This window comes from Indicator indicator, chromosome 20 (assembly GCF_027791375.1).
Source record: "Indicator indicator isolate 239-I01 chromosome 20, UM_Iind_1.1, whole genome shotgun sequence".
Taxonomy (NCBI): Eukaryota; Metazoa; Chordata; class Aves; order Piciformes; family Indicatoridae; genus Indicator; species Indicator indicator.
The window spans coordinates 17,228,627-17,250,224 of NC_072029.1; the positions used below are offsets into that span (position 1 = coordinate 17,228,627).

A 21,598-nucleotide genomic window follows, 5' to 3' on the forward strand; every position below is an offset into this window, starting at 1 on the left:
CTGGTGGGTTTCCTGATGAAAAGCCTGACGTCAAACCGCTAAATGGTGACTAATCTCAGCCTCACTGACTGGGACTAGTTCAGCCACTTGTCCCCGGGCGGTCCCTGTAGTCTCCATGAGGGCGAACAACGCGCCTCGGTTCTCTCATTTTTACAAGCAAACGCCACTTCGCTTGGTCTTCGCCTATCAGCCTCGGCCGCTCTCAGGCTATGCCGCCATGGCGGACAGGCTTTTCTGATGCTGCCGCCGGGCCGGCAGGGTGCGCTGCGGCGCAGCGCGGATCCCGCCGCCATGGCGGCTTTCCCCCGCCACCGCCGCTTTCTGGGCGGCTTCGTCTGCGGGGCCGCGGCGGGAGCTGCTGTGTCGTGCTGGACTGCTTGGAGGCTCCTCCGCAGCCAGAGTCAGCTGGAAACGGTCCCCGAGCGAGCCCTACTGGAGGGTAAGAAATGCGGGTAGAGGGGAAGCTGGGTACGGCGGCCTCGTGGCTCCCCGGGGCGGCAGCGGCGGCGCCTTTAGCGAGGTGGTAGCAGCGGCGTGTCCGTGCGGCCGCGATCCCTACAAACACCCTTTCGTCCCTAAAACCCCGCCCTTCCCCTCAGTGCAACCTTCTCCCCGCTGCCTGCATCCTGAGATGCCCGAAGCGGGCCAGGAAGGCCTGGAGTGCCTCCAGTGCCTACGGCGGACCTGGGTAGGTAGGTTGGTTGGGGGTGCTGCGTTGTAACTTGCATGAAAAACGCAACTTCCCCTTGTTGCACCGGCTCACATCGAGATGTCAGTGATACACGAGAAAAATACTTTTGTGGAGCTGCCACAGTGGCTGTAAATGTCTCGTGTTGCAGTATGGAGCAGAGCAGTCGTCTGTGTGATCTTATAACTTCCCCCTGTGTGCATATATGCATATCTTACAGTTGGACTCGATGATCATAAAGGTCTTTTCCAACTGAAATAATTCTGTGATTCTCTGTTTACTTTTAAACACATAGCTCAAGTCAGGCCACAGCTAAATTTCAGCTCTTGCTTCCCATTGCGGAGACCTGGGGGGACAAGGCCAGTACCGGTAGTGGCGGTTGGCTTGCGAAGGCCCCAGCCCACTTGCCCTGGGTTCTGGCAGGATGCGAGGCATGGAGAGGGTCACCAAGTTCTGCTGGGAATTATTAGTTTTCTCTGCAGCCCGAGGTACCAAAGTATTGAAAAGCATGGTAAGAGTGGCTCTAAAAACGTGAGTTGCTATCGGACAGATGGCTGGAGGACAAGGAAGTCAGCCAGACAGATGTAAATATTCCTTCATGAGAGAAAAATGTTACTCGCAAAAAAAAAAAAAATCTCAAAGTGACGCTTTGATTCATTCAGCAGAGTGTAAGTGTTCCCCATGAGGCCATGACTCATGCTTATGCTCAACTTGTACATCTCGGTGAGGAGGAGTGCGATTTCCAGCTCTGAGGGATGAAATGTGTGTGTTGATCTCCTGTGTCCGTAATGCCTTATTGTGTGATTTGTCCTAATATATCTGGTAACTTTTCTTACGAAAGGAAGCCTGGAGTGATTGCTAGGTAGCTGTGTGTAGGCATCAGTGAATGAGTTAGTCCTAGAGCTGAGATCTTCTTGTGAGGACATTTGGGCAGAAGAATTTAACTGGAAAGCTCTCTTAGTATTTTTCAAAGCCTTAATTGTGGCAGTAAGCTCCAGTAGTTCTCTATACAGTATGTTTACATTCACTGAGGTGCTTTTCGTATTGTCTTGTTTCTAATCACATTTCATTTTTGGATGATGTGCTGGATTTTTTTTCTCCTTAGAACCTGTAGAAGAGCCTCTGCTGGAAAAATATGGATTCCCTGAAGCTGGAACAGAGACAAGATGTTACACAAATCATGCGCTGTCTTATGATCAGGCGAAACGGGTGCCTAGATGGGTGATTGAACATATTTCAAAACAGAAGACCCTAGGTATGTAGGTATTTGCTTCCTTACATTTATGACATCCAGAATGGGCTTTGGGGTTCACACAAGGTGGACCCAGGAGGGAAAAAAGTTCCCGTAGTGATCTCTGCAGGTTGGCAGGCCTCTTCAGTATTCTTTCTCCTGTTGGGACTGGTTGTGTTGAATATAAAATATCTTGCAAACAGTACCTGCAAGGTATGCTTGGCTCATGAGAAATTTCTGTTAGGAATTTATGAAACTGCCTGTGAGCACTAGGTGGATATAGCTACGCTAGTATAAACACTGTAATACGTGTTGCAGGAGCAAAGCTTAACTTTCCTCTTTTAAACATGAGTGGAGAGAAGATAAAAATAAAAATAAAAAATGAAAATAAAACTTGGCTTATCTCGTTCAAACTCGCAAAGTTGAGTGTTACTGCTCAAGCACATAAAAATTGTGCTTTCATTCTTAGCTAGCATAGTTAGTTCTCTGGTCTGATTTATGTCAGTTTAGGTAGTGCCCCATACATGTGAATGTTTGTGAAGTCAACACCTTTAATGGCCAGATTTTCTTCTGCAGATCTTGAAGAGAATTGCTCAGAATGGGAAGAAATGATGACTTGCCCATTTGTGAGATAAAAATGAAGTGGAGGGTATCAACAGATGTAATTGTTCAAAGCCAGATAGGGCATTACCTACTCACTGCAGCCATTATTTACTTTGATGCAGTCCTGTTGTATTTTCTGATGTGCATTATCTAATACTCTTTCCCCTGATCTTTATGCAAGACAGAGGCTCAGTGATTTTTTCCTGTCAGTGGTGAATGAAATATGACTGATACACAGTCATTGTAAATTAAGTTTATAGCATTAGTTCAGTTTTTATAAAGCAAATTATTAGTAATGGAGATAACTGTGTAATTGTAAAATGTTTTATGAGCGCAGTAGCCCTATAAATATATCTTAATAACTGTCTTCAAATTACCTTTCAAAATTAAAAGCGTGATCTTAAAAATATTTATAACCAACCCCTAAGTAGCATCATTGATTCCACTCTTTTCTGAAAAGAAAGCAGTTAATTCCAGGCTTCTTTCAAGTGGGCCTTAACAACTGAATTGTTAAAACGTTTCCCAGAAGATCAGATACAACTAACCTGCAAGCTGAAACTGAGCATCTTGAGGCATTCAGCTCTGATTTATGTCTGACAATTGAGATTTGAAGTCACAAAAGCCTTCCATGTTCTGGAGTTTTGAAAGGATGCGACGTAAAAAAATGTGTTTTATTGATAAGTAAGAACTTAAATGTTTAAAAAACATAGTGAAATTAGCTTTATGTGTAAAAGAGATGTACAAAACTGTTTACAGAAGAAACTGGCCATTTGTATCAAAGCAGTGAACAGAAAATATATGAGGATAAATTACACTTTGTCTTAAATACTGAGATTAAGTAGGATTTTTTTAAATAGAAATTCTGTTCTTTTGCACACTAACAAACTTGTCAATGTTGCTTCCTAAACATCAGTCCTATGCTGAAGGCAGTATCATATCATGCGCTTTACCAAAAAAAGAGACTTGAATCTCCTTCCTTGTTACTTGCACTCCGTAAAGATACCCTGACCACCTCTCTGCTTTGACATGAGCTCCATCAACCTAGGCACAGATTGTCATCAAAGAGGAAATTGCTTACAGGTGCTGATTTTCAAGAGATGCACTAGCTGTACACATGCTGATTTTTCCACTCCATCCCTTCTTCCTTTTGGTCCTTGCATATTCTTGGGTTCTTCAAAGGGCTGCCGAGTGGAGAGCATGTACTGCTCTTTGTTTTCAGTCTGGAACAGAAGGAAGCACAGGGTGCATGATGTGCTCACTGATAATATTGACATGACAAGCCAAAGTGTGTGCAGTTTCTGTGTGTACGCACGGGCAGCAGTGATCACTATTGAAAATTGCTCTCTGCATTGTATTGCAGCAGGAAGTGCTTTATAAAGTCTAAGTTCGAGGAATGTTCTCTCAGATGTGTACAGACCCCAATTCATGCTTAAATGAAAGTATGTAATGGTCCTGTGTACTACATCTAACATGTAGTGGGAATTAATCTAGGACTGGAGCACAGATATTTAAGTTGAACTCTTCTCTTATATGGTTGTGGAGAAAATAGATTAATGTTTTGATTCCCTAAGCATGAGGCACTGGGCAAGGTGGGTCAGAACCAGTTCTTCTTGTCTTGTCATTATGATGGTTTAATGATAACCTAACAATTTAGTGTGTTATTCTTCAGGCAATGCAGACCGAAAACACTGTAAATTCAGACCAGATCCGAACATCCCTCTAATGTTTAGTGCTGTCAATGAAGACTACCTTGGGAGTGGATGGTCTCGAGGACACATGGCACCAGCAGGAGATAACAAATTTTCAACAGTAGGATTTTTTTTTCTCTTTCAAATTTGTATTTTGCATTTGGAAAGGGTCAAAAGACCCTTAAAAATAATGTATAATGTTCCTTTTGCAGTTGTTTTGAGGTTGAATATGATTTCATTGTTGATGCACAGAACTGGACTTGGAGTTACAAGGTCTATTCCTGACTGATCACTGTAGGATGCCCTCACAGTCTGGTTCAGGTGTCTAAAAATGAGATGCATTAAATCACGCCTAGATTAGCTTGTTTGGCAGGGGTTATGTGAGTATATCTTGTACAGTATAGTGTTAATCAAGTCTTCTCAACTTCTTGTGTGTCACATTGTTACCTGTAAAATGAAGGTGATAACCTTCACCAAACAAACCTTGAAGTATCTTCCAAAGCTGAGTTAAAGGAAGACAGGAAATGATGACTTCATTCTGGCCAGCAGATGCTGAGATGTTTAAAGCTGGACTGGGTGAAGCAAAGATGCTGTATTGGCAAGGGGATCGCCTGGGTGATTTAAAAGGCTTTTTCCTTTCTGGCAATGACTATGAGGTAAATTAGAACCTTCTTTTGCTGTAGTTCTTCAAGTCTATAAAATGTCCTCACCTGCCATTTATTTGAGCTGTAAGAAAAGTATGTCCTAATGCCTTGGCTGACTAACCAAGCAGCTTTGGATTTATTAGACCCTCTAGTGAAATGTACCTAATGCAGTGATTTGTCAATTAAGAAGCTGTTTGAATTTGTATTTCTGCCAGGCAGAATAGCATGCAGTTGGGCAGAGTGACAGCACAATGGAATGTGGTGGATGGAAGAAAAAGTCATTTTATTTCTATTGGAAGTCTGGTTATTATTTGTGGTATCTTGGGAGTTTTTGCTGGTGAGCTCCCTGTGGAGAGAGACCCTGGACCTGGTTTGAAACGCAGTGAGATGATACAGCCTTTCAAATACATGATAGGAAAATTTAATTTCACTGTTTAATTAGCACAGGTAGTGTTTTCTTGCTATCTGAAGGAGTGCTGCCAGCCCCTTTGTTTTGAAGAAGTAGTATGTGAAAAATATTGACAAGTACAGGACCTATGAAGATTCTGGGTGAAAATCTCGGAAATGTTTTGCCCTGTGTTTCCCTGCACAGGCTTAGTTTTTTAGTGCCAGGTCCTTCACATCTGGAGATAGGTGGGGCTAAATTCAGAAGGGTTTATAGAACTTTTAAAGGATAAAATGAAGTAGATGTTTTCTTGTTATGGTCTCATAAATCATTTCATTGCATGCATGTTATGTATTTGTGAAATATAGATGAAGATTTTTAATAAAGACTTTTCTTGTCAGGGAAAGGAAAAGTTAGCTATTAGGCAGTCAAATAAATGAAATGCATGTCTGGAAGTATCCTTCCCATTCAAAATGAAGAGCAGTTAGTAGCTTCCAAAGACATAACGTAACTAACATTGTGTAACATAGTAATTACTGTGCCTCTTTAGTTGGCTATTCTTGTGCTGTGTTTCTGTAAGGAAAGAAAAAAAAAGAGGTAAATTTTGCAATATTTGCACCTCAGTTATGCACTTCTTCATCCAAAATAGTTTTGTCAGTGTTCTGACTTGGGTTTTATCTGACCTTTGGTGTTGGCAATGTTAACACTAAACTAGAAATGAATTCTGATCAACTCATAAATGCTTCAATGACATTATTTTTTTCCCCTTTCTGTCTACAGAGAGCTATGGCTGAAACTTTTTATCTGTCTAACATTGTGCCTCAGAATTATGAAAATAATGCTGGATTTTGGAACAGGTGAGAAATTTCTTGTAAGTAAGCAAAGTGAAAAATACCAGGCTGTGGCATAAATAAAAAATGCTACATTTCTAAAGCTTCTTCACATCTAAGTATTCTAAAGCACTTATAGGCTGTCTATAGAGATCATCTGTGTGTGTGTATCTGAAATGAAAGGCAGATCAGTCTTCACAGTGCAAGAACAGTATAATGGTCACTGTAGTTCTTTATTCAATCAAACTGTAGAGGGCATTTCTTTAGAATATATAAAATTAGCTCTTCTAGCTGATATGGGTAAGGGCTTAGCATCTACATCATTAAGGAAAATTCAGCAGAAGCAAGGAAAGCATTTGGATCTTATTTTAGCAATCTCTTCCTCAAAAAGACACTTCCACTGTGAGAGAGTTCAGATCTCTGTGTGTGGACATTGGTTCACTTTGAATTGGAGAACTGAGTGCTCCCCACTGAGCTGTGACTGCTTGAGGTCTTTAGGTGTTTCTTCAAGTGCTGGCTTCCAAGTAGTAGTCAGGCAGGTTGTCTGTTACTTGTGAGCATTAGCTGGATTGGCTTTGAGGTGAAGTGAGTGCATGATAAATTTAAACTTTCTTCACGTTGGATTTTTATTCTTTCCCTTTTTTAAGCAGAGAAAAACAGTAATAAAAGCAGCAGTGTTTCTTGCATGGGACTTACAGAATGTTAAGACTCAAAAACAGGAGGGGAAAATGATGAATTTCCAAGGTTCATTCAAGGGAAGGTTAACAAAATTATGTACAGTATCATGCTAAAAGTCTATCCAAAATGCATCATCAATTAACTACACATCGCTTTCCAGTGTCACAAGAATGCATATAAAATCATATGAGTCATTCAGTATCATTATACTGGTTTATAGACAAATAAAATGCTATAAGATTTGAAGAGATTTTTTTTTTTTAATTGTTTTAATACCTCAAATATTTGAGCATAAAATTTCCTTATACCAGAGCTAGTCAATTCAAGGTAGGAAACCTTTATTTCACTTAAGCGGGATCTCTGCCTACTCAGGAATCAAGGGGAGTGCTTGAAAATTTCCCCTGAAACCATCAGCCCCACAGTTTAAGCAGCTGTTAGCACTTTTTCACCCCATCTCCACAGTTTAAAGACATGAACTAGATATTTCTTGCACTTGTTTTGTTAGTCATTTGTTTAGTGATAGTTTTAACAGTTTTAATGATACTGTTTGACTTGCTTCTGTCTTTTTCCTGCTTCAGTGCTCTCTTCCTTTCTGGTTTGTGTTTTCTTTTTTAATTGTTTGCTTTTGAATTGTCTTCTGAGGTGTAGGCAGAAGATACAGTTTAGTCAGTTTAACAGTCTTGCTTTTAAGGTGGCAATCCACCCTCCAGCCATGTGGTTTTGTTGCTTTCCCAGTCTAGTAGTAGCCTGACTGCAGGGAGCCAATTCCTTTTGGTAACCCAGTGAAACTGGTTTGCATTTTGTTTTGCTTGTTTGTGTTTCTGCCAGATTAGAAAACTGGATCAATCAACTGGTGAGGTGAGTGCCAGAGCCAGCACAGAAGATGGAGTAGGACTGTTCAGCTGGGGCAGACAAGGAGAGTAGTAGGAGAGGGGAGAGCAGGACTGCATCTTTCAGCAAGCTTTTAGATAGTAAGCAATTAGATTGGTTCAGTGTTGGGATCTAACTGCACCTTAGTATTGATACTTCATTTTCTTCCCACCAACGTGCATGCTTTGTTCATTCCTTGTGTTTAACTATCATTTTTCTGCCCTGTTTTGAGTGTGATTTCATCATCACTGTAATCTGATCTCTGTCCCTGCTGCACCAAAGGCAGTTTGCTCCCTAGTTGCATTTATTCCCATTCTTTCTTTGTGCCAGGTGGCATTTGTATTGCCATGCGTGAGACAGCCTGAGGAGCTGAGCTGCTTGGAAGCAAAGCTGATGACAGCAGGGAAAAAAAATGGCAGCTCACTATTACCAAAGAAGGGCTCATTCCTGATAATTCTGGTTTGTGTGAACTGATGTAACTCTCTAACCCAGCACACAAAAAAACCCCAAACAGGTTTTGTTCAGGGTTATTGACAGATAAGAGTGGTAAAGGTGGCCTGCAGGGCCCAAGAGAGAGGTTTGAGAAACAGGGACGAGACAGAGAAGGGGCTGAAACCTCCCCCTTTCAGAGGCAGCCAGATTAGCTGGTCTTACCTGTCTCATATTCTGGTTTGTCCATTTGAGTGAAGTGTAATTCTGTCATTTGTAAAGGACCAGCAGGTACTCACTGTATGTGATTTCTGTAACACTTGGGGACAGAGCAAAAATGAGCTATAATATGTTAATGACATAATACATATAGTATGTTTTATGTAAAACAGGCATGGTCCAGAAACCTTATGTAGAGACATGTTTTGTGCTGTAAATTGAATTAATTAGTTTAAGAAGAAAAATAATGTTACTATTTCCAGAGTTACTACTTTAGTTTTGTATAAACACTTTTGTATGAAAAGCCAATAAGTGACCTTGGTAGGATTGACTTGTAGAAGCCTCCCCAAGTACTTTGAGCTACAGAAGGAGCTGTCTTACAGGACGTTGGTTCCTGGGGAAGGAACATACAAATCCAGTAATGTGGTGAAACCTTTTGAAAAACACCACAACCTGCTGCTTAAAACAAATACTCTACTAATCCTAAGTGACCATCAGCAAGATCTTTCTACTGTCAAGTGTGGGAATAAGTAGAGGACGCAGATTTTCAGGATGGGTGGTAAGGCTACAGAAACCATTTCCAAGTGTGTGACATGTGCCTGTCCTTAAATAAGTGAACAAGTGAGAACAGGCCTGCATTTTCCCCTCTTTGGCTTGCAAGTCAGTTGCATGAGTTTGGAACAATGCTCCCAAACTGCCAGTAGTTAATCTTGGCCTTCACAGCGTGTCTCAGAGATTGTAATGTTAAGTTTTCCCATCTGACTTTACCCCATCTGACAAATATGTTCCAGAATGGAAATGTATTGTCGGGAGTTGACTGAGAGATTTGAGGATGTTTGGATAGTTTCTGGACCTCTGACCTTACCTCAAACGAATAATGATGGAAAGAAGACTGTTACTTATCAGGTATGTATATATGTTGTTGGGTTAACAGTGCAGTGGCAGTTATTGTTTATAATTGATGTTGTAGCTTGATAAAACACAGTTAAACATCCTAGTACATGCAAAACGCTTGAAATGTCTCAGCAGAGACAGGTTCAGTAAGTAGGGGTGTTACATCTTGCCTGCACATAAAAAAATGTAATTTTAAAATAGTTTGCCTTATTTACGAAGAGAGGTCTGTTAAATGTTTGTCCACAGTCTGCAGTAAAACTGGCTTCTGAGTTCTCTAACACATGGTGGTACCTAAGTAGGGAGTTAGTGGATTTTGCTGATGCGTAGGCATCTCTTCAATCATTTATTGATAGGTTTTCAAAGCAGTGCAGTACAAGGGTAGTGTGGGTTTCTCAGAACTATGCAGGGTGTTAGGATGCCTGTACTCCATTAATTTCAAAAGCAGTTGCTTGCTGATAGCCTGTATGCATCACTTCTGTGAGGCCTTGCAACCAAGATTCTGGGTATACCAAAGTCGGTTGAAAAGACTCTGTTCAAGTTCAGTAGGTTTTAGGTGAATGTGGTTAATCACTGGTCCGTGGTACCAATACCCCCACTTCTACTGATAACCTTGCTTCTTTTGGTCCCACATTTTTATTACCTGCTTAAAATACTCTGAAAATGTAGGATTGATCATGCATAGCCTCTGGAAACCATCACTGATAGACAGATGGAACAGGCTACCAAGGTGAGAGGTGAATTTATTACTCCTTATCCTGACTTCTTGTAAGCATGTGCTTAGACATCTGTAGCATCTAAACTAGTAAGGTATTCAAGGGAGGGAGTGTTTCCTTCTGCCCCTACTGAAATGAGATTTTATTACTGTTTTCAGTTGCTAGATGAAAGCTATCATAGTGCAAATAATAAATGCTGTATTTTGCACCTCTTGAAAAAACACTTTTCCTTGAAATTAAGTACTTGCATCAACTGCAGCTTCAACTCATGAGTTATTCACCTGTCCATCTAGTTCTCTGAGGAGCAATTAATGAGATCACTATAACAAACCCCAGTTTCAGAGGGCTGTGAGAGACAGAAAAGAGAGATGTTCAGCTTTCAACACTGGCATATTGAGCAGTCAGATTTAGGGACTATTTCTCCATTGTAAGTACACAACTCATTTTCTCCTGATTCATCCTAGAACTCAGTCAAGATAAAAGTGTAATTTTTCCAGTTCACTTTTACCTCTATTTCTGTAGAAACTGTCCTTATATGTCCCCACCCACACATGTCCATAACCTTGGCTGTGACAAGATCACAGCTCTGGTTTTGTGTTTGTGTTACTTTTGTTTTCCAATCAGTCATATGTTATGCATATGAAAAATGCAGTAATAATAAGGTGACGTTTTTTTCACGCTCAGTACTAGTTTCGAACGTCAGCTCTCACCACATCTTTGTGAGAATGATGACAATTGTGCTCATTTTGGAGGGCATAAACAAGCTGTGGATAAGGAGTATGACCAGTGGCCATGTGATTGACAGCTTTACACTGGCAGTGCCTCCTTGCCACCCAAAGGGAGAGTGCTGACTTCACTGTTGTCCATTATACATTCCATTGCTTTCTCTTGTCTACCATCAGTGGTGACTGTCAGGTCCTTCTACAAGATGCTATAGAAAACCATCCATACTGGACTTTTATTTGTTTACTGGGCTTGCTCTCTACTTAGAACTGCACACAAAGGAGTCCAGCAGTTACTGGTGACAGCCTGAGCTATGTCCAAAAGCACATAGCTGGGAGCAGGAGCTGAGTGCTTGGCTTACTGTCACATAGAAGGGTACCATGAGGGTTTTCCAGGCTTGCACATAGCTTACTGGAATTTGCCTCCTTGTAGCTGTCTGGATATTGCATTTTTTTTTTTATCCCTAAAAATATATATTCATCTTACATAGCAAAGAATTACAAATCCTGAGCTGACTTGAACATTTTATAAGTGGAAATTATTTTCCAGGAAGCAGTTGAATCATCTATCAACTACCTCACTTTAATCTTTGTCACTGTTTTCTAGTTTTTCTCTAGAGAAGGTGTTTACTTAGGAGAAAAAGATTAACCTTTTCTGAAAAATGATTGTGGCTCTCCATTTTGGTTTTGAAAGGTAAATTTTAGTATTCCACAAGTAAAAATAAGAGCAGGTTCTACATCTTACTGCTTTGATTCAAAACAACATGATACCAGGATACAGTGATGGAATATTAGTGGCACAAAATGTTCATGCTGCTTTGATGATCATATCGTTCTGTTCTTGTCTCTTGCCAAGATGTCTTCTTCATCTTTGGGTTTGATGACAACTCTGGTCTTCTATGAATGTTTTATCATTCATAATATACACTATGAAGTGAAGTTCAGTGTGAGATTGAAAGCGGTGGAATGATGATATTCATGATTTCATTTCACCGTTTGGCCACATTCATAAATCCTTTCCTTGGCTTCCCACAGTGAGATTCATTATGTAACCTGTATTTAAGTGCAGGTAATGCTGTCTACAGGTGGGAAAAGTAAAATGTTGATTCTGGGGGTCTTACTTTTTGCTTTGTTTTAAATACTGGATTATTTGATTTGGGTCCTCTTTCTCTATGCTCTTAAGTATAGATAGGTAAGCCTGAGAAGTGCTTTGTTATTTTGAAATCTCTTTAAGGCAGAAGTTCTTGTGCTTGCCATTGAAGGTTTCCTTTGGGGAGAGAGGCTTTAGAGTAAAGTAGAGTGATGTGTTGATTTTTTGATTTTTTTTTTTTCTTTACATCAACACATACACTTAGAAGAGAGAACAAAGTACTGGAGAGAAGCTCTTTTCAGACAGGTACATTGGATATAATTGCAGTCATTGCCATTGATTTTGGTAGTCTGGGATTCTGCCCCTAAACCAAGAACACTAAGAGGTGGCAGCTGTGTTAGAAGGGAAGGTAATTCTTAGCTGTGTTTTGGAGTGAACTCTCCTAGGTTCAAGCAAGTGACTTAGAAATGAAAGGCTTTTAGTCCTCATTGTTTGGGCTTATGAAGCTGATGTGAGAAGGTGTCCTTTTTCTCTGTAAGTGCTGTTTAAGCAGAAGTGCTGTAGTACACACAATGGTGCTGAAACATACAACCTATAATCTGGCAATGTGACTGTTAAGGCTGAGCTCTCTTCCTAACGTTTTTCTTTTCTGGGACTAGAACTGTGGAAAAAAGAAAACACGGAAGTACTACAGTGAATGTGCCTGTATTGATTTGTGTCAGATCCTCTCTTCAATCTTAGTTTCTTTGTTTTTGGCTAAAGGAGTGGTGAAAAATGTATCCATGGCTTTACAGGCTGGTGTTTTTCTCATCAGACATCCAAAAAGGTTATTTTTAGATCACTACAGAGGAAAAACAGAGCATCGGTCATGGCGTTGTTCCCAGTTCCTGCTTGGACTCTGGTACCATTTGCTGTTTAATTCCAGAAAGGGAATTAACCTTGAACTCCTTAGATGCCAGTGTTGTTCTATCTATTGGCTGAACTTGCTGTATCCTCAGATATGTTCTGTCATTTCATCTGTCTCCAGCAGAGACAGCTTTTACTGCAAAGAGTAGATTGATGACTGTGCTTGGTATCTGAAAAACATATTTTGAGAATATATGTAGAATAGAATGCCAACAGGAAAAATCTGGTCTGTGTTACTGGAGAGGCAGATGCAGGTTTTTCATCTTTGTTCAGACGAAATCAAAATGACATTGTCTTGTTTTATACATTGCTGTTCTCCAGTGACTGTCACTTCAGTGATTTTCTTCTGTCAGCAGATTTGGAGTTTGAAATACAGATATTTTGTAGTGATTCCACTGAGTTGTGCTGGGTGCTCCACCCTTCTCATTCCCAGTGCCGTTGTAGTAAATAGTAGAATTTACTGTGGTTGGTGAACAAAAGTACAGTTTTTATAACATTTTGGTTATTGTTTGAATAAGACATTTTAATGTACTTTCTAGTGATATTCTAGGTTCAGACTGGTATTGTATCTGCTGTTTGATTTTCAAAACTGAATGACTACAGTGGGCCAGAGATGCACAGTAGTGGTACCAGCAGATATGCCTACTTGTCCTCTAGTTCTCTGGCAAGGAAGTCCCTGAGAAATGAATTGCCCCTTTCAAATGTAAGATGATGACCTTATGGTTTTCCTCAGTCAGCTTCCAGAAGCAGAAGAGATTTTTCTTCTAGCCAACATATTATAAGATAAGGAATTCCTGATAAAGGAGGAAATAGACTTTGTTCTATTTGCTCCTTTTCGGCTACTCCAAACGGCTCAAGGCTACAAAGGCAACTGCTGGATCTAGGTCCATCATTTATGTCCCATAAAACTTACATGCAGAGGGCTAGATCTTAGATCAGCTGGTGTAAATGACTAGAACTCTGTCAGCTCTAAATTTAGACATGATGTACAAATGAAAATAATAGACACTGGGTTAAGATTGGAGGGGAATAGACACCAAAGGTGCAGGACAGATTTATGAGGGTGCTTTTATTTAGCACTGTACCCATCCCAAAGGTTCTTTTGTTTATAGGAAGAGTGGGGATAGAAACTGTAGAGTGGGATCAGTTGTTAAGTATGGATTAAATGGATTCTGTGGAAGTAGTAGTCTGTCGTCATGTAAAGACAGTATCATCATGCATATGCACACCTTTATTATTTTAATGCCACAACTATGTATTTAGGCACAGCTTTTGTGTTTGGGTTTTTTTTTTAACTCTCTCTTCTATTATTTTTTTCCTTTCTTTCCTTGTAAGCATTGCCAAATGATTCGGCAATGGCAATCAGACCAGCCAGAGCAAATTAGGTTTTCCCGAAGTGCATACATTTACATTTTGATGTGCTTGGCTCTGCAGTGGTGTTGCAGATTGTTACTATGACTTTTGTCCGTAGTATTTTCTATTTTCTGTATTGCTAGCTCTTGACTTCACACCCTTTAGTTCTTCTCCATGCTGTCTGACAGAGTTCTCTCAAATATTGTGGAAAAAGCATTATCAACAGAATCAGCACTGCCTGACACAGAGCTGAAAAGGAGCTGGAGTGACAGCACTTAATGCTGTCACAATGATCAAGTAAATAAAATTATATTGATTGCAGAGGGGATTTTTCTATACTGTCAGAAAGTCTGTTTCTGTACAGAATTTAGTATCAAAATCTAATAAAACTCTGGATTGTCACACAGAAATGGTATACAGTAAAACATCTGATGTGTCTGGTCAGTATCATGCCTCAGGTTGCAGCTGAAACAAAGCAAATCCTTGTTCAGAGAAGGCTGCAGTCTTATTTTGGGTGACACGAATGACGTTTTTGAATTCTGTCCGTCAAGAAATGTGACAGAAGTCTTAATTTTGTTATTGCCAGATGTAGATGGAAGTACTGCTACACAGAGAATCAAGTGTGTGCTTGTTTTCAGTCAGTTCTGGTTTGCCATATGGCTTAGTTCTAAACTCTGGTTATTATACAGAGAGAGTGAAGAAACAGTTACTGGAGCATAGAGGGAATTTCTGGAGCTATCATTTTAATGTATTTGATGATGATACCCTCTGATGTAAGGACCCTTCAGTGTGTGCTGGCAGTTAAGGCATGATTGAATGTGATTTCTGTTTACCAGGTTTTGAGAGAATCTCAGATAATTGCCAATCCAGATCTGGCACTTGCTGATGAAAGGGACCTTCTGCTAATTCCCTTCATGGCTGAATTTCATTTTCCAGTCACTAGGTGGCAAAATACTACTTTTAGATTCATGCACCCTTTCTTTTGAAGATTATTCCTACTCTTTCAGCTCTGGGAAGCTGTAACAAGTCCAGTATAAAATGAAAATATGGTAACATTTGTATATGTTTTAAAATTTCTAATAAGAGCTACACTGTCTTCTAATACAATCTCAAGTGTTCTGCCATTAGACCTTATATAGCTCTTGTTTCCTGTTTATGTAAGAATGGAGTTTTGGCTCTCCTGAACTCCAAACTGTTATTTTTAGGGACTGCTTTGCCCCATATTTATCTGACTATCACCACGAAGGTGACAATAGTTAATTACATATACCTAAACTTATCCTGGATGCCATTAGGAAATGTCTTCATTATTTCTTCTGACACTTAAACACTCCACAAGTATTGTCAAATTTTGTCCTACCTCCAGTTTTGAAAACTATGACCAAGAACAATTTGATGATTCAGCCAAAAACATGAGGAAATTCAGCCTTAAGACAAATCCCCACCAGTGGCTTAGCTATGAGACCAGATTTATCAAAGCTCACTGAGGTCTCTCTGTTTTAAGAAATTGTGTTACTTCTGCCCTTATCTTTATCTGTCCCCATGGGCTCTTTAAATTTGTCTAACTGCTTACCAACATGTGCGTTGTTTTAGCAATTTGTAAACATCTCTAAATGTCAACAATCACACCAATTTTAATGGCCTGTCCTCATGGCAGCTGTTCGTGTTTAATTGGGCATTGAGGAGTGTTACAAATTTATACACACTTTTGGAATGTCAATGAAAGTGTCAATAATAATAAAAAACCCAACAGAACACTGTGATGAAAACGCCATCATCATAATGTTGTATTACTGCACCACACCAGTTCAGTTGTAGGGCTTCAGCCAGCACCAGATCACCAGAGAAAATAAGAGCAAAGCACATGTGAAAGGAAGAGGCAGCTGCAAAAAGTTAGAGCAAACATTTTTATGTTGGGCTGATGCAGACAGCAGAGAGAAATAGTATCTGAAATTTCACATTGGCTTCCCAAATGATGATGGGAAGGGCATATATTTAAAGCTATAAAAAGAAGGCTTTTAGCTTGAGTGCTTATTTTTCTCTTTTAGGAGACTGATGAAATTTTGCAAGATTAAACAAAATTTTAGAGAAATAGCAAATTGATAGTTTTCAAAGGATTACACAGAAATTTACTTTGTGACCTGTTGTCAGCATGGTATGAAAGTGTGTGGGACAGGAGTGATTTTTCAACAGGTCAGTGCTGTGTTGTTTTTCTTGTATTAGCACATGAGGGTTTTTTGGGTTTTGTTTTTTTTTTTTTTGAATCACAGATACTATTAAAAACTGTTGCTCTTCTCCAGCTGGGATAGATAGCTGTTCCAGGCATTGATTGCTGAAGGATCATCTGCTGCCTGTGGATAGCTGAGCACAAATCAAAGTCAACATCTGTGCATGGATAATCTTAACCCATTTTCTCTTCTGTTACAATAGGAGCATATGCTCTCTGCCTCTGTTAGGCATGCATTGAGATAAATGGGATGCTGCAGATCAGAGTAGTGATTCAGGCTGCTGTATTTAGGGAGGAGAATCCTCTAGGTGGCAATAGGAAATGAGTTGTTGTTTCCTACCTATCACTTCTGTTGCAAACTTTGCCTCTGCAGAATCACACTGAACTTCTTTCCCTGGCTGTTGAGCGGCGTGTAGGGGGCAAATCTATAGAAACTCTAATCTGCAGCTTCTGTATCTAGTCCCATAAGAAAGGCAACTTGTGGTACATTACAGAGCATGATGATGGAAATCCTTTTTTAACAGAAATCACTGGGTTATGCTGGCTGCTTGAATTACTGGTAATGCATTCTGTGCATGATTCATAGAGGCAGAAAAACTGCAGAAAAGCCCATGTATGATCTTTGTTGTTCATACTTACTGTCAGAGAAATCAGGCATCCTCTTTTGATGGTTTTCTCCAAAAGAATGAGCTGGTGTAGAACTTCTGTGTCCCATTTTGTTTAAGGAAAGGACACTTGAGAACTCTGGTTGTTAGGCAGGCTGAAGTTTATTTTAATCACTTTAACAGTATTAGAACTCAGTGAAGTAATTACAGAAGTAGTTTACTGCTATTCAGAGGACTAGTATGAAGCCTGTGCACTGTTTAGGTTTTATTTAAATCCTCAAAAGGGAGCTTATATGGAATTGAAGTGGTACATAAATTACATGTATGGCCATTGCCTATATAGAGTTGAGTTGTATTTAGAAATGCATTCCACAAAAGGAAAGTAGCTCCTTCCTTGGTTTTGAACTAGTCCTCTTTTCCTTCTTTCCTTCCAAATGTGCATTATTTTGCATAGAATATATATATATATATATTTGCATAATATTACATAAGCACAGGGTCTGTTTTCCCTTAACACCCACTCCAGGCATTCAGCATTTCCATTTCATACCTAACTATTCTATGTGCAGCTCTATTCATTCCATAGCCTTTCCATCTACCCACTCAGCCCTCAGACTCAATCCCCTGTTCCTTCTGCTGGCTCACTCAGCATTCACCTGTTTGTTTTACATATGCCATATACCCCCTAATGGCAGACACTGGCAGCAGCCCCCTCTGCGTGTTCACCCTTTCTCTAGTCCTTTATGCAACAGAGGATGCTGGTTTGTGCATTTGTGTGGGAGGTGTTGAGAAGAGGAAGGAGCCAAGCTAAGGAGAGCCTAGTGTGCATACACGTGGAGACAAGTATGTGAAGAGGCCTGGGAAAGGCAGTGCGGGCCATACTGCCCAGGAGTGCTGCAGGAGATTGTTGGCCCAGCCAGACTGAGGAAGCAGGTTTCGTCCCACTGCTGCCTTCTCTCAGAAGGCTGCAGCTGCTGCAGGGTGCAATGCAGCTGTGTTGTGTGGCCTCTTCCTTCTCTTCTGCCTTACCCTAGAAGTATGCAGGAGAGGAGCTCTGCATGCTACCTGCTCCCCCGGGGGAGAAAAGGAATGCCAGCCTTCTGCCTTCACCAGAGTCAGTCGCTGCCTGCACTTTGGTGACTATGGAAATGTCAATACCTCCTCTCCCCCTCAGGGCTTTTTGTGCTTCTTGGCTCCTTTCTTGTCACCACCAGTAGGTTGCATGTACTCCCTAGTTTGAGTGCTATCTCAAAAAGGTTGAATTCCCAGCACCATCCATTTTGTAATTCCATTTTAACCCATCAGATCTACTAAATGTGTGGATGTGTAGTTTTTAGTGTACTTTAAGATTGCCTGTGCATCAGTCAGTTTTGATTATTTATGCTGTTGATCCTGAGGAGCTGTAACTCTGGTTTCACCCACACGGAATGCTAAATGCGAAGTGCTTTGACTCTCAGGAGCTCTAATTTCCCTATCAAGACATCTGTTGTCGTTGAAAGGGAAAGTAAATTTGCCATAAAGCATTTATTTGTTGCTTACCAGTTTCAAAGACTTCTAGATGTCTAGGCAGAGCTTTATTTAGGAGAAGGTTGGTGGAATAAGAAAGATATTTGCAAGAACAACAAAAAAAAGTTGGAATTACAGAAAAGCTGTTAAATAGCCTGGTTTAGAGAAGGAGAGGAAAATGTTTTGCAACAGTGTAAAAAAATCTAACAGCACATTTACCATAAACAGTAGTAATGTTACTACTACACTGCTGTACACAACATGAAAAAACTTTATCAGAGGTTTCCCTTTCTTCCAAAGGTACTTGCTCTGGTTTTGGTCTGACCAGTAATACTTAAACCACTGGTCACTTAAAACACTGGCAACAGAAGCATGTGCTGGAACGTGTCCAGAGAAGGGCCATGAGGATGATCAGAGGGCTGGAGCACCTCTCCTATGAAGACAGATTGAGAGAGTTGGGGCTGTTCAGACTGGAGAGGAGAAGGCTCCAAGGAGACCTATTTTGGCCTTCCAGTATATTAAGGGGGCTACAAGGAAGCTGGGGAGGGACTTTTTAGCGTGTCAGGTAGTGATAGGACTAGGGGAAATGGAGCAAAAATAGAAAGGGGCAGATTCAGGTTGGATGTTAGAAAGAAATTCTTCGCCAAGAAGGTGGTGAGACACTGGAACAGGTTGCCCAGGGAGGTGGTAGAAGACCCATACCTGAAGGTTTTTAAGGCCAGGCTGGATGTGGCTCTGAGCAACCTGTTGTAGTGTGAGGTGTCCCTGCCCGTGGCAAGGGGAGTTTGGAACTAGATGATCCTTGAGGTCCCTTCCAACCCTGACAATTCTATGAAAAGACACACTGAAAGAATTTGTAACTGAAATGGTTAACCATTGGAACAGACTGATGTGAGCCTTGGCTCAGCAGCCACAGGCAGAGTTTAGTTTGCTGAAGTGCTGAGTACTCTCAGAATAAAGCACAGGGAAGTGTTCCTTTTGTGATTGAGTTATACCAAATACATAAATGGACAAAACATGTCAGAACTGATATGCTGGATTAGTTTGTAAAACACTTGCAATTAACGTGATCAGTTCTGGCAGGGAAATAAATACCAGCTTGCTCTGAAAAATTGTATCTTAACTGTATCTAACAAAAGCTGCCAAAAATTCAAACCCAGCCGCCTTTGCTTTTGCAGGTACTGCAAATACTTGAAATGATAACAATTTACTGGATTTTTATGTGCCATTAGAATAAAAGTGCACATTTTAGAAGGGTCGTTACACTGAAGGGTTATGCAAAGCTCCACGTGTGAGCTCGGCACTTTGTTAGGGTGACAGATCCGGTTCAGCAACGTTGAAGAAATGGCCTACTGCAGTGCATGCACAAGCATCACTTTTTGAATGCTGGAGGGATTACATTTATCATCAGTAGATATATTGCCTTGGATGTATTCCTGCCACAGGATAGGATGTCTACTATATACATGTCTGTGAGTTTTTAACAGATTTCCCCCTTCTTTGTGCTTCAGTTAAATTTGTGGATCCTGGTCTGAGTGATACAACAGGAAACTAGATGGTCTTGAAGGTCCCTAAACCATTATATGAGTCTATGAAACTCAACATGTACAAGATCTTAAGTTGAATCTGTGCATTTTTGGAAGGAATAGGTGTATTTTCTTTGGCTAGACTTCTCTTCCAAGATACTGAGTCATGGACTGTACTTTTTTTTTATATCCAGGTCCCCTCAAAAAAGCACTTAGGTACCATAGCTTTTAAGTACAGCTTGTGTGTAGGTAATAGAGATACAAAAAATAACAGAGGAAGTAAGTTAGAGTTTATTTGAAATGAATATTAAAAACTACATGATTTGGAACTGTCAGGTCAGGAACTTAGTATAGAGCCATTGTTACTGAAAACAGCTTTCCAACATTGAAAATGTGATGCAGTATGAGCAAGGAGCTCTACCATCCGTTCAGGTTAGCTACAGAACTGTGCCAGGATTATTCAGCTGGGGTCTTGGGTGACTGCCTGTTTCCAAATGTGTTTTTCAGGCTTGGCTCCAGTTCAGCTTCAGCTGTAACTGAAGTTGCATCTGCTTGGGAGCTTTGAGTTCTACTGGAGGTCCTCGTTGCAGATCTTTACAAATATTTAGGCAATTGCTGACTAATCTTTTGACCTTTTGTTTGCATCGTTTGTCTTAACACAATACATTATAGACTCAGTGATGTTATAGAGAAAGGCAGAAAACCTTCTGGGAAAGTCTTCTGCCAACAAGTCACCAAAAAAGCGTTCTTTGCCTTGCTTTTCCTGCTTGAGCGAGAGATTCAGGCATCAAATAACTAGCTCATTCCAGAGCAGCTTTATAAGGAGTTGCAATGAAACAGTGCTTTCCACCTTAGGGTCTAGTCTGATTACATTGTGTTGTTACGTGTTATGTGTTACCTTTTTAGAGGTAGTAGATTTAGTCTCACAACTCTTTCCCCCCCCCCCCCCAACCATTAAGAACTGTATCAGTAACATAACTTTCCTTTTGACAGGTAATTGGAAAGGATGATGTAGCTGTGCCATCCCATCTCTACAAGGTCATCCTTGCCAGGCGGAGCAGGACATCTACAGAGCCCTTGGTACTGGGGGCTTTTGTGGTGCCAAACGATCCCATAGGCTTCAGCCACCAGCTGACCGAGTTCCAAGTAAATATTGAAGATCTGGAAAAAATGTCAGGTTTAGTTTTCTTCCCCCAGGTGGACAGGACCAAAGATGTAAAAAACATCTGTGAGGTGGATAGCTGTAAACTGATGGGCTTCAAGGAATTTACCTTGTACATCACTGCTCGAAAAGTGCAGGGTGCCCGCACCTTGCACCGCTTGGAGAAAGCCATGTCAGAGCTACAGGAGGCAGGAATTGAGCCGGATGAGTATCTTCTGAAGCTTTACAAGAAAAAGGAAGAAGAACTCATGCAGGAAAAACAAGTAGCAGCTAGAGAGGGGAAAGCTGGCTGAGGACTTGTTCAGGGAGATGCTTGAGGTTTTGTACTCTGAAAGGGAAGCTGACGGCAAACACAAACTCAAGGGCTTTATCAATTGTCCTGGTTTGAGTTGTGAAGAAAACAATAAAGAAACATTTGGAAGCTGATGGGTTTGGAATAACGTTCATTCTTGTGTAACATGATGCACACACACGATTTGCTGCAGTACTTAGATATGGGAAATGAAAATGACCCCTTACTGGACCTCCAGAAAAGGCTTTGTTCTATTTTCCAAGTGAGACGTCAGACTTGGGGTTTGTATGGAATCCCTTCTAGGAATATTATAAAAATAGACAGTAGACACCTTGGA

General features: G+C 40.6%; 1 protein-coding gene across 1 annotated transcript; it reads left to right on the forward strand.

Moving 5' to 3' along the window:
* Positions 1-255: 255 nt before the first annotated feature.
* Positions 256-21,327, forward strand: EXOG (exo/endonuclease G). The gene is made up of 6 exons (XM_054390136.1): positions 256-439; positions 1,794-1,943; positions 4,192-4,331; positions 6,020-6,096; positions 9,057-9,171; positions 20,801-21,327. The coding sequence occupies exons 1-6, from the start codon at positions 292-294 to the stop codon at positions 21,260-21,262; spliced, it is 1,092 nt and encodes a 363-aa protein (XP_054246111.1). The 5' UTR covers positions 256-291; the 3' UTR covers positions 21,263-21,327.
* The last annotated feature ends 271 nt before the right edge of the window (positions 21,328-21,598 follow it).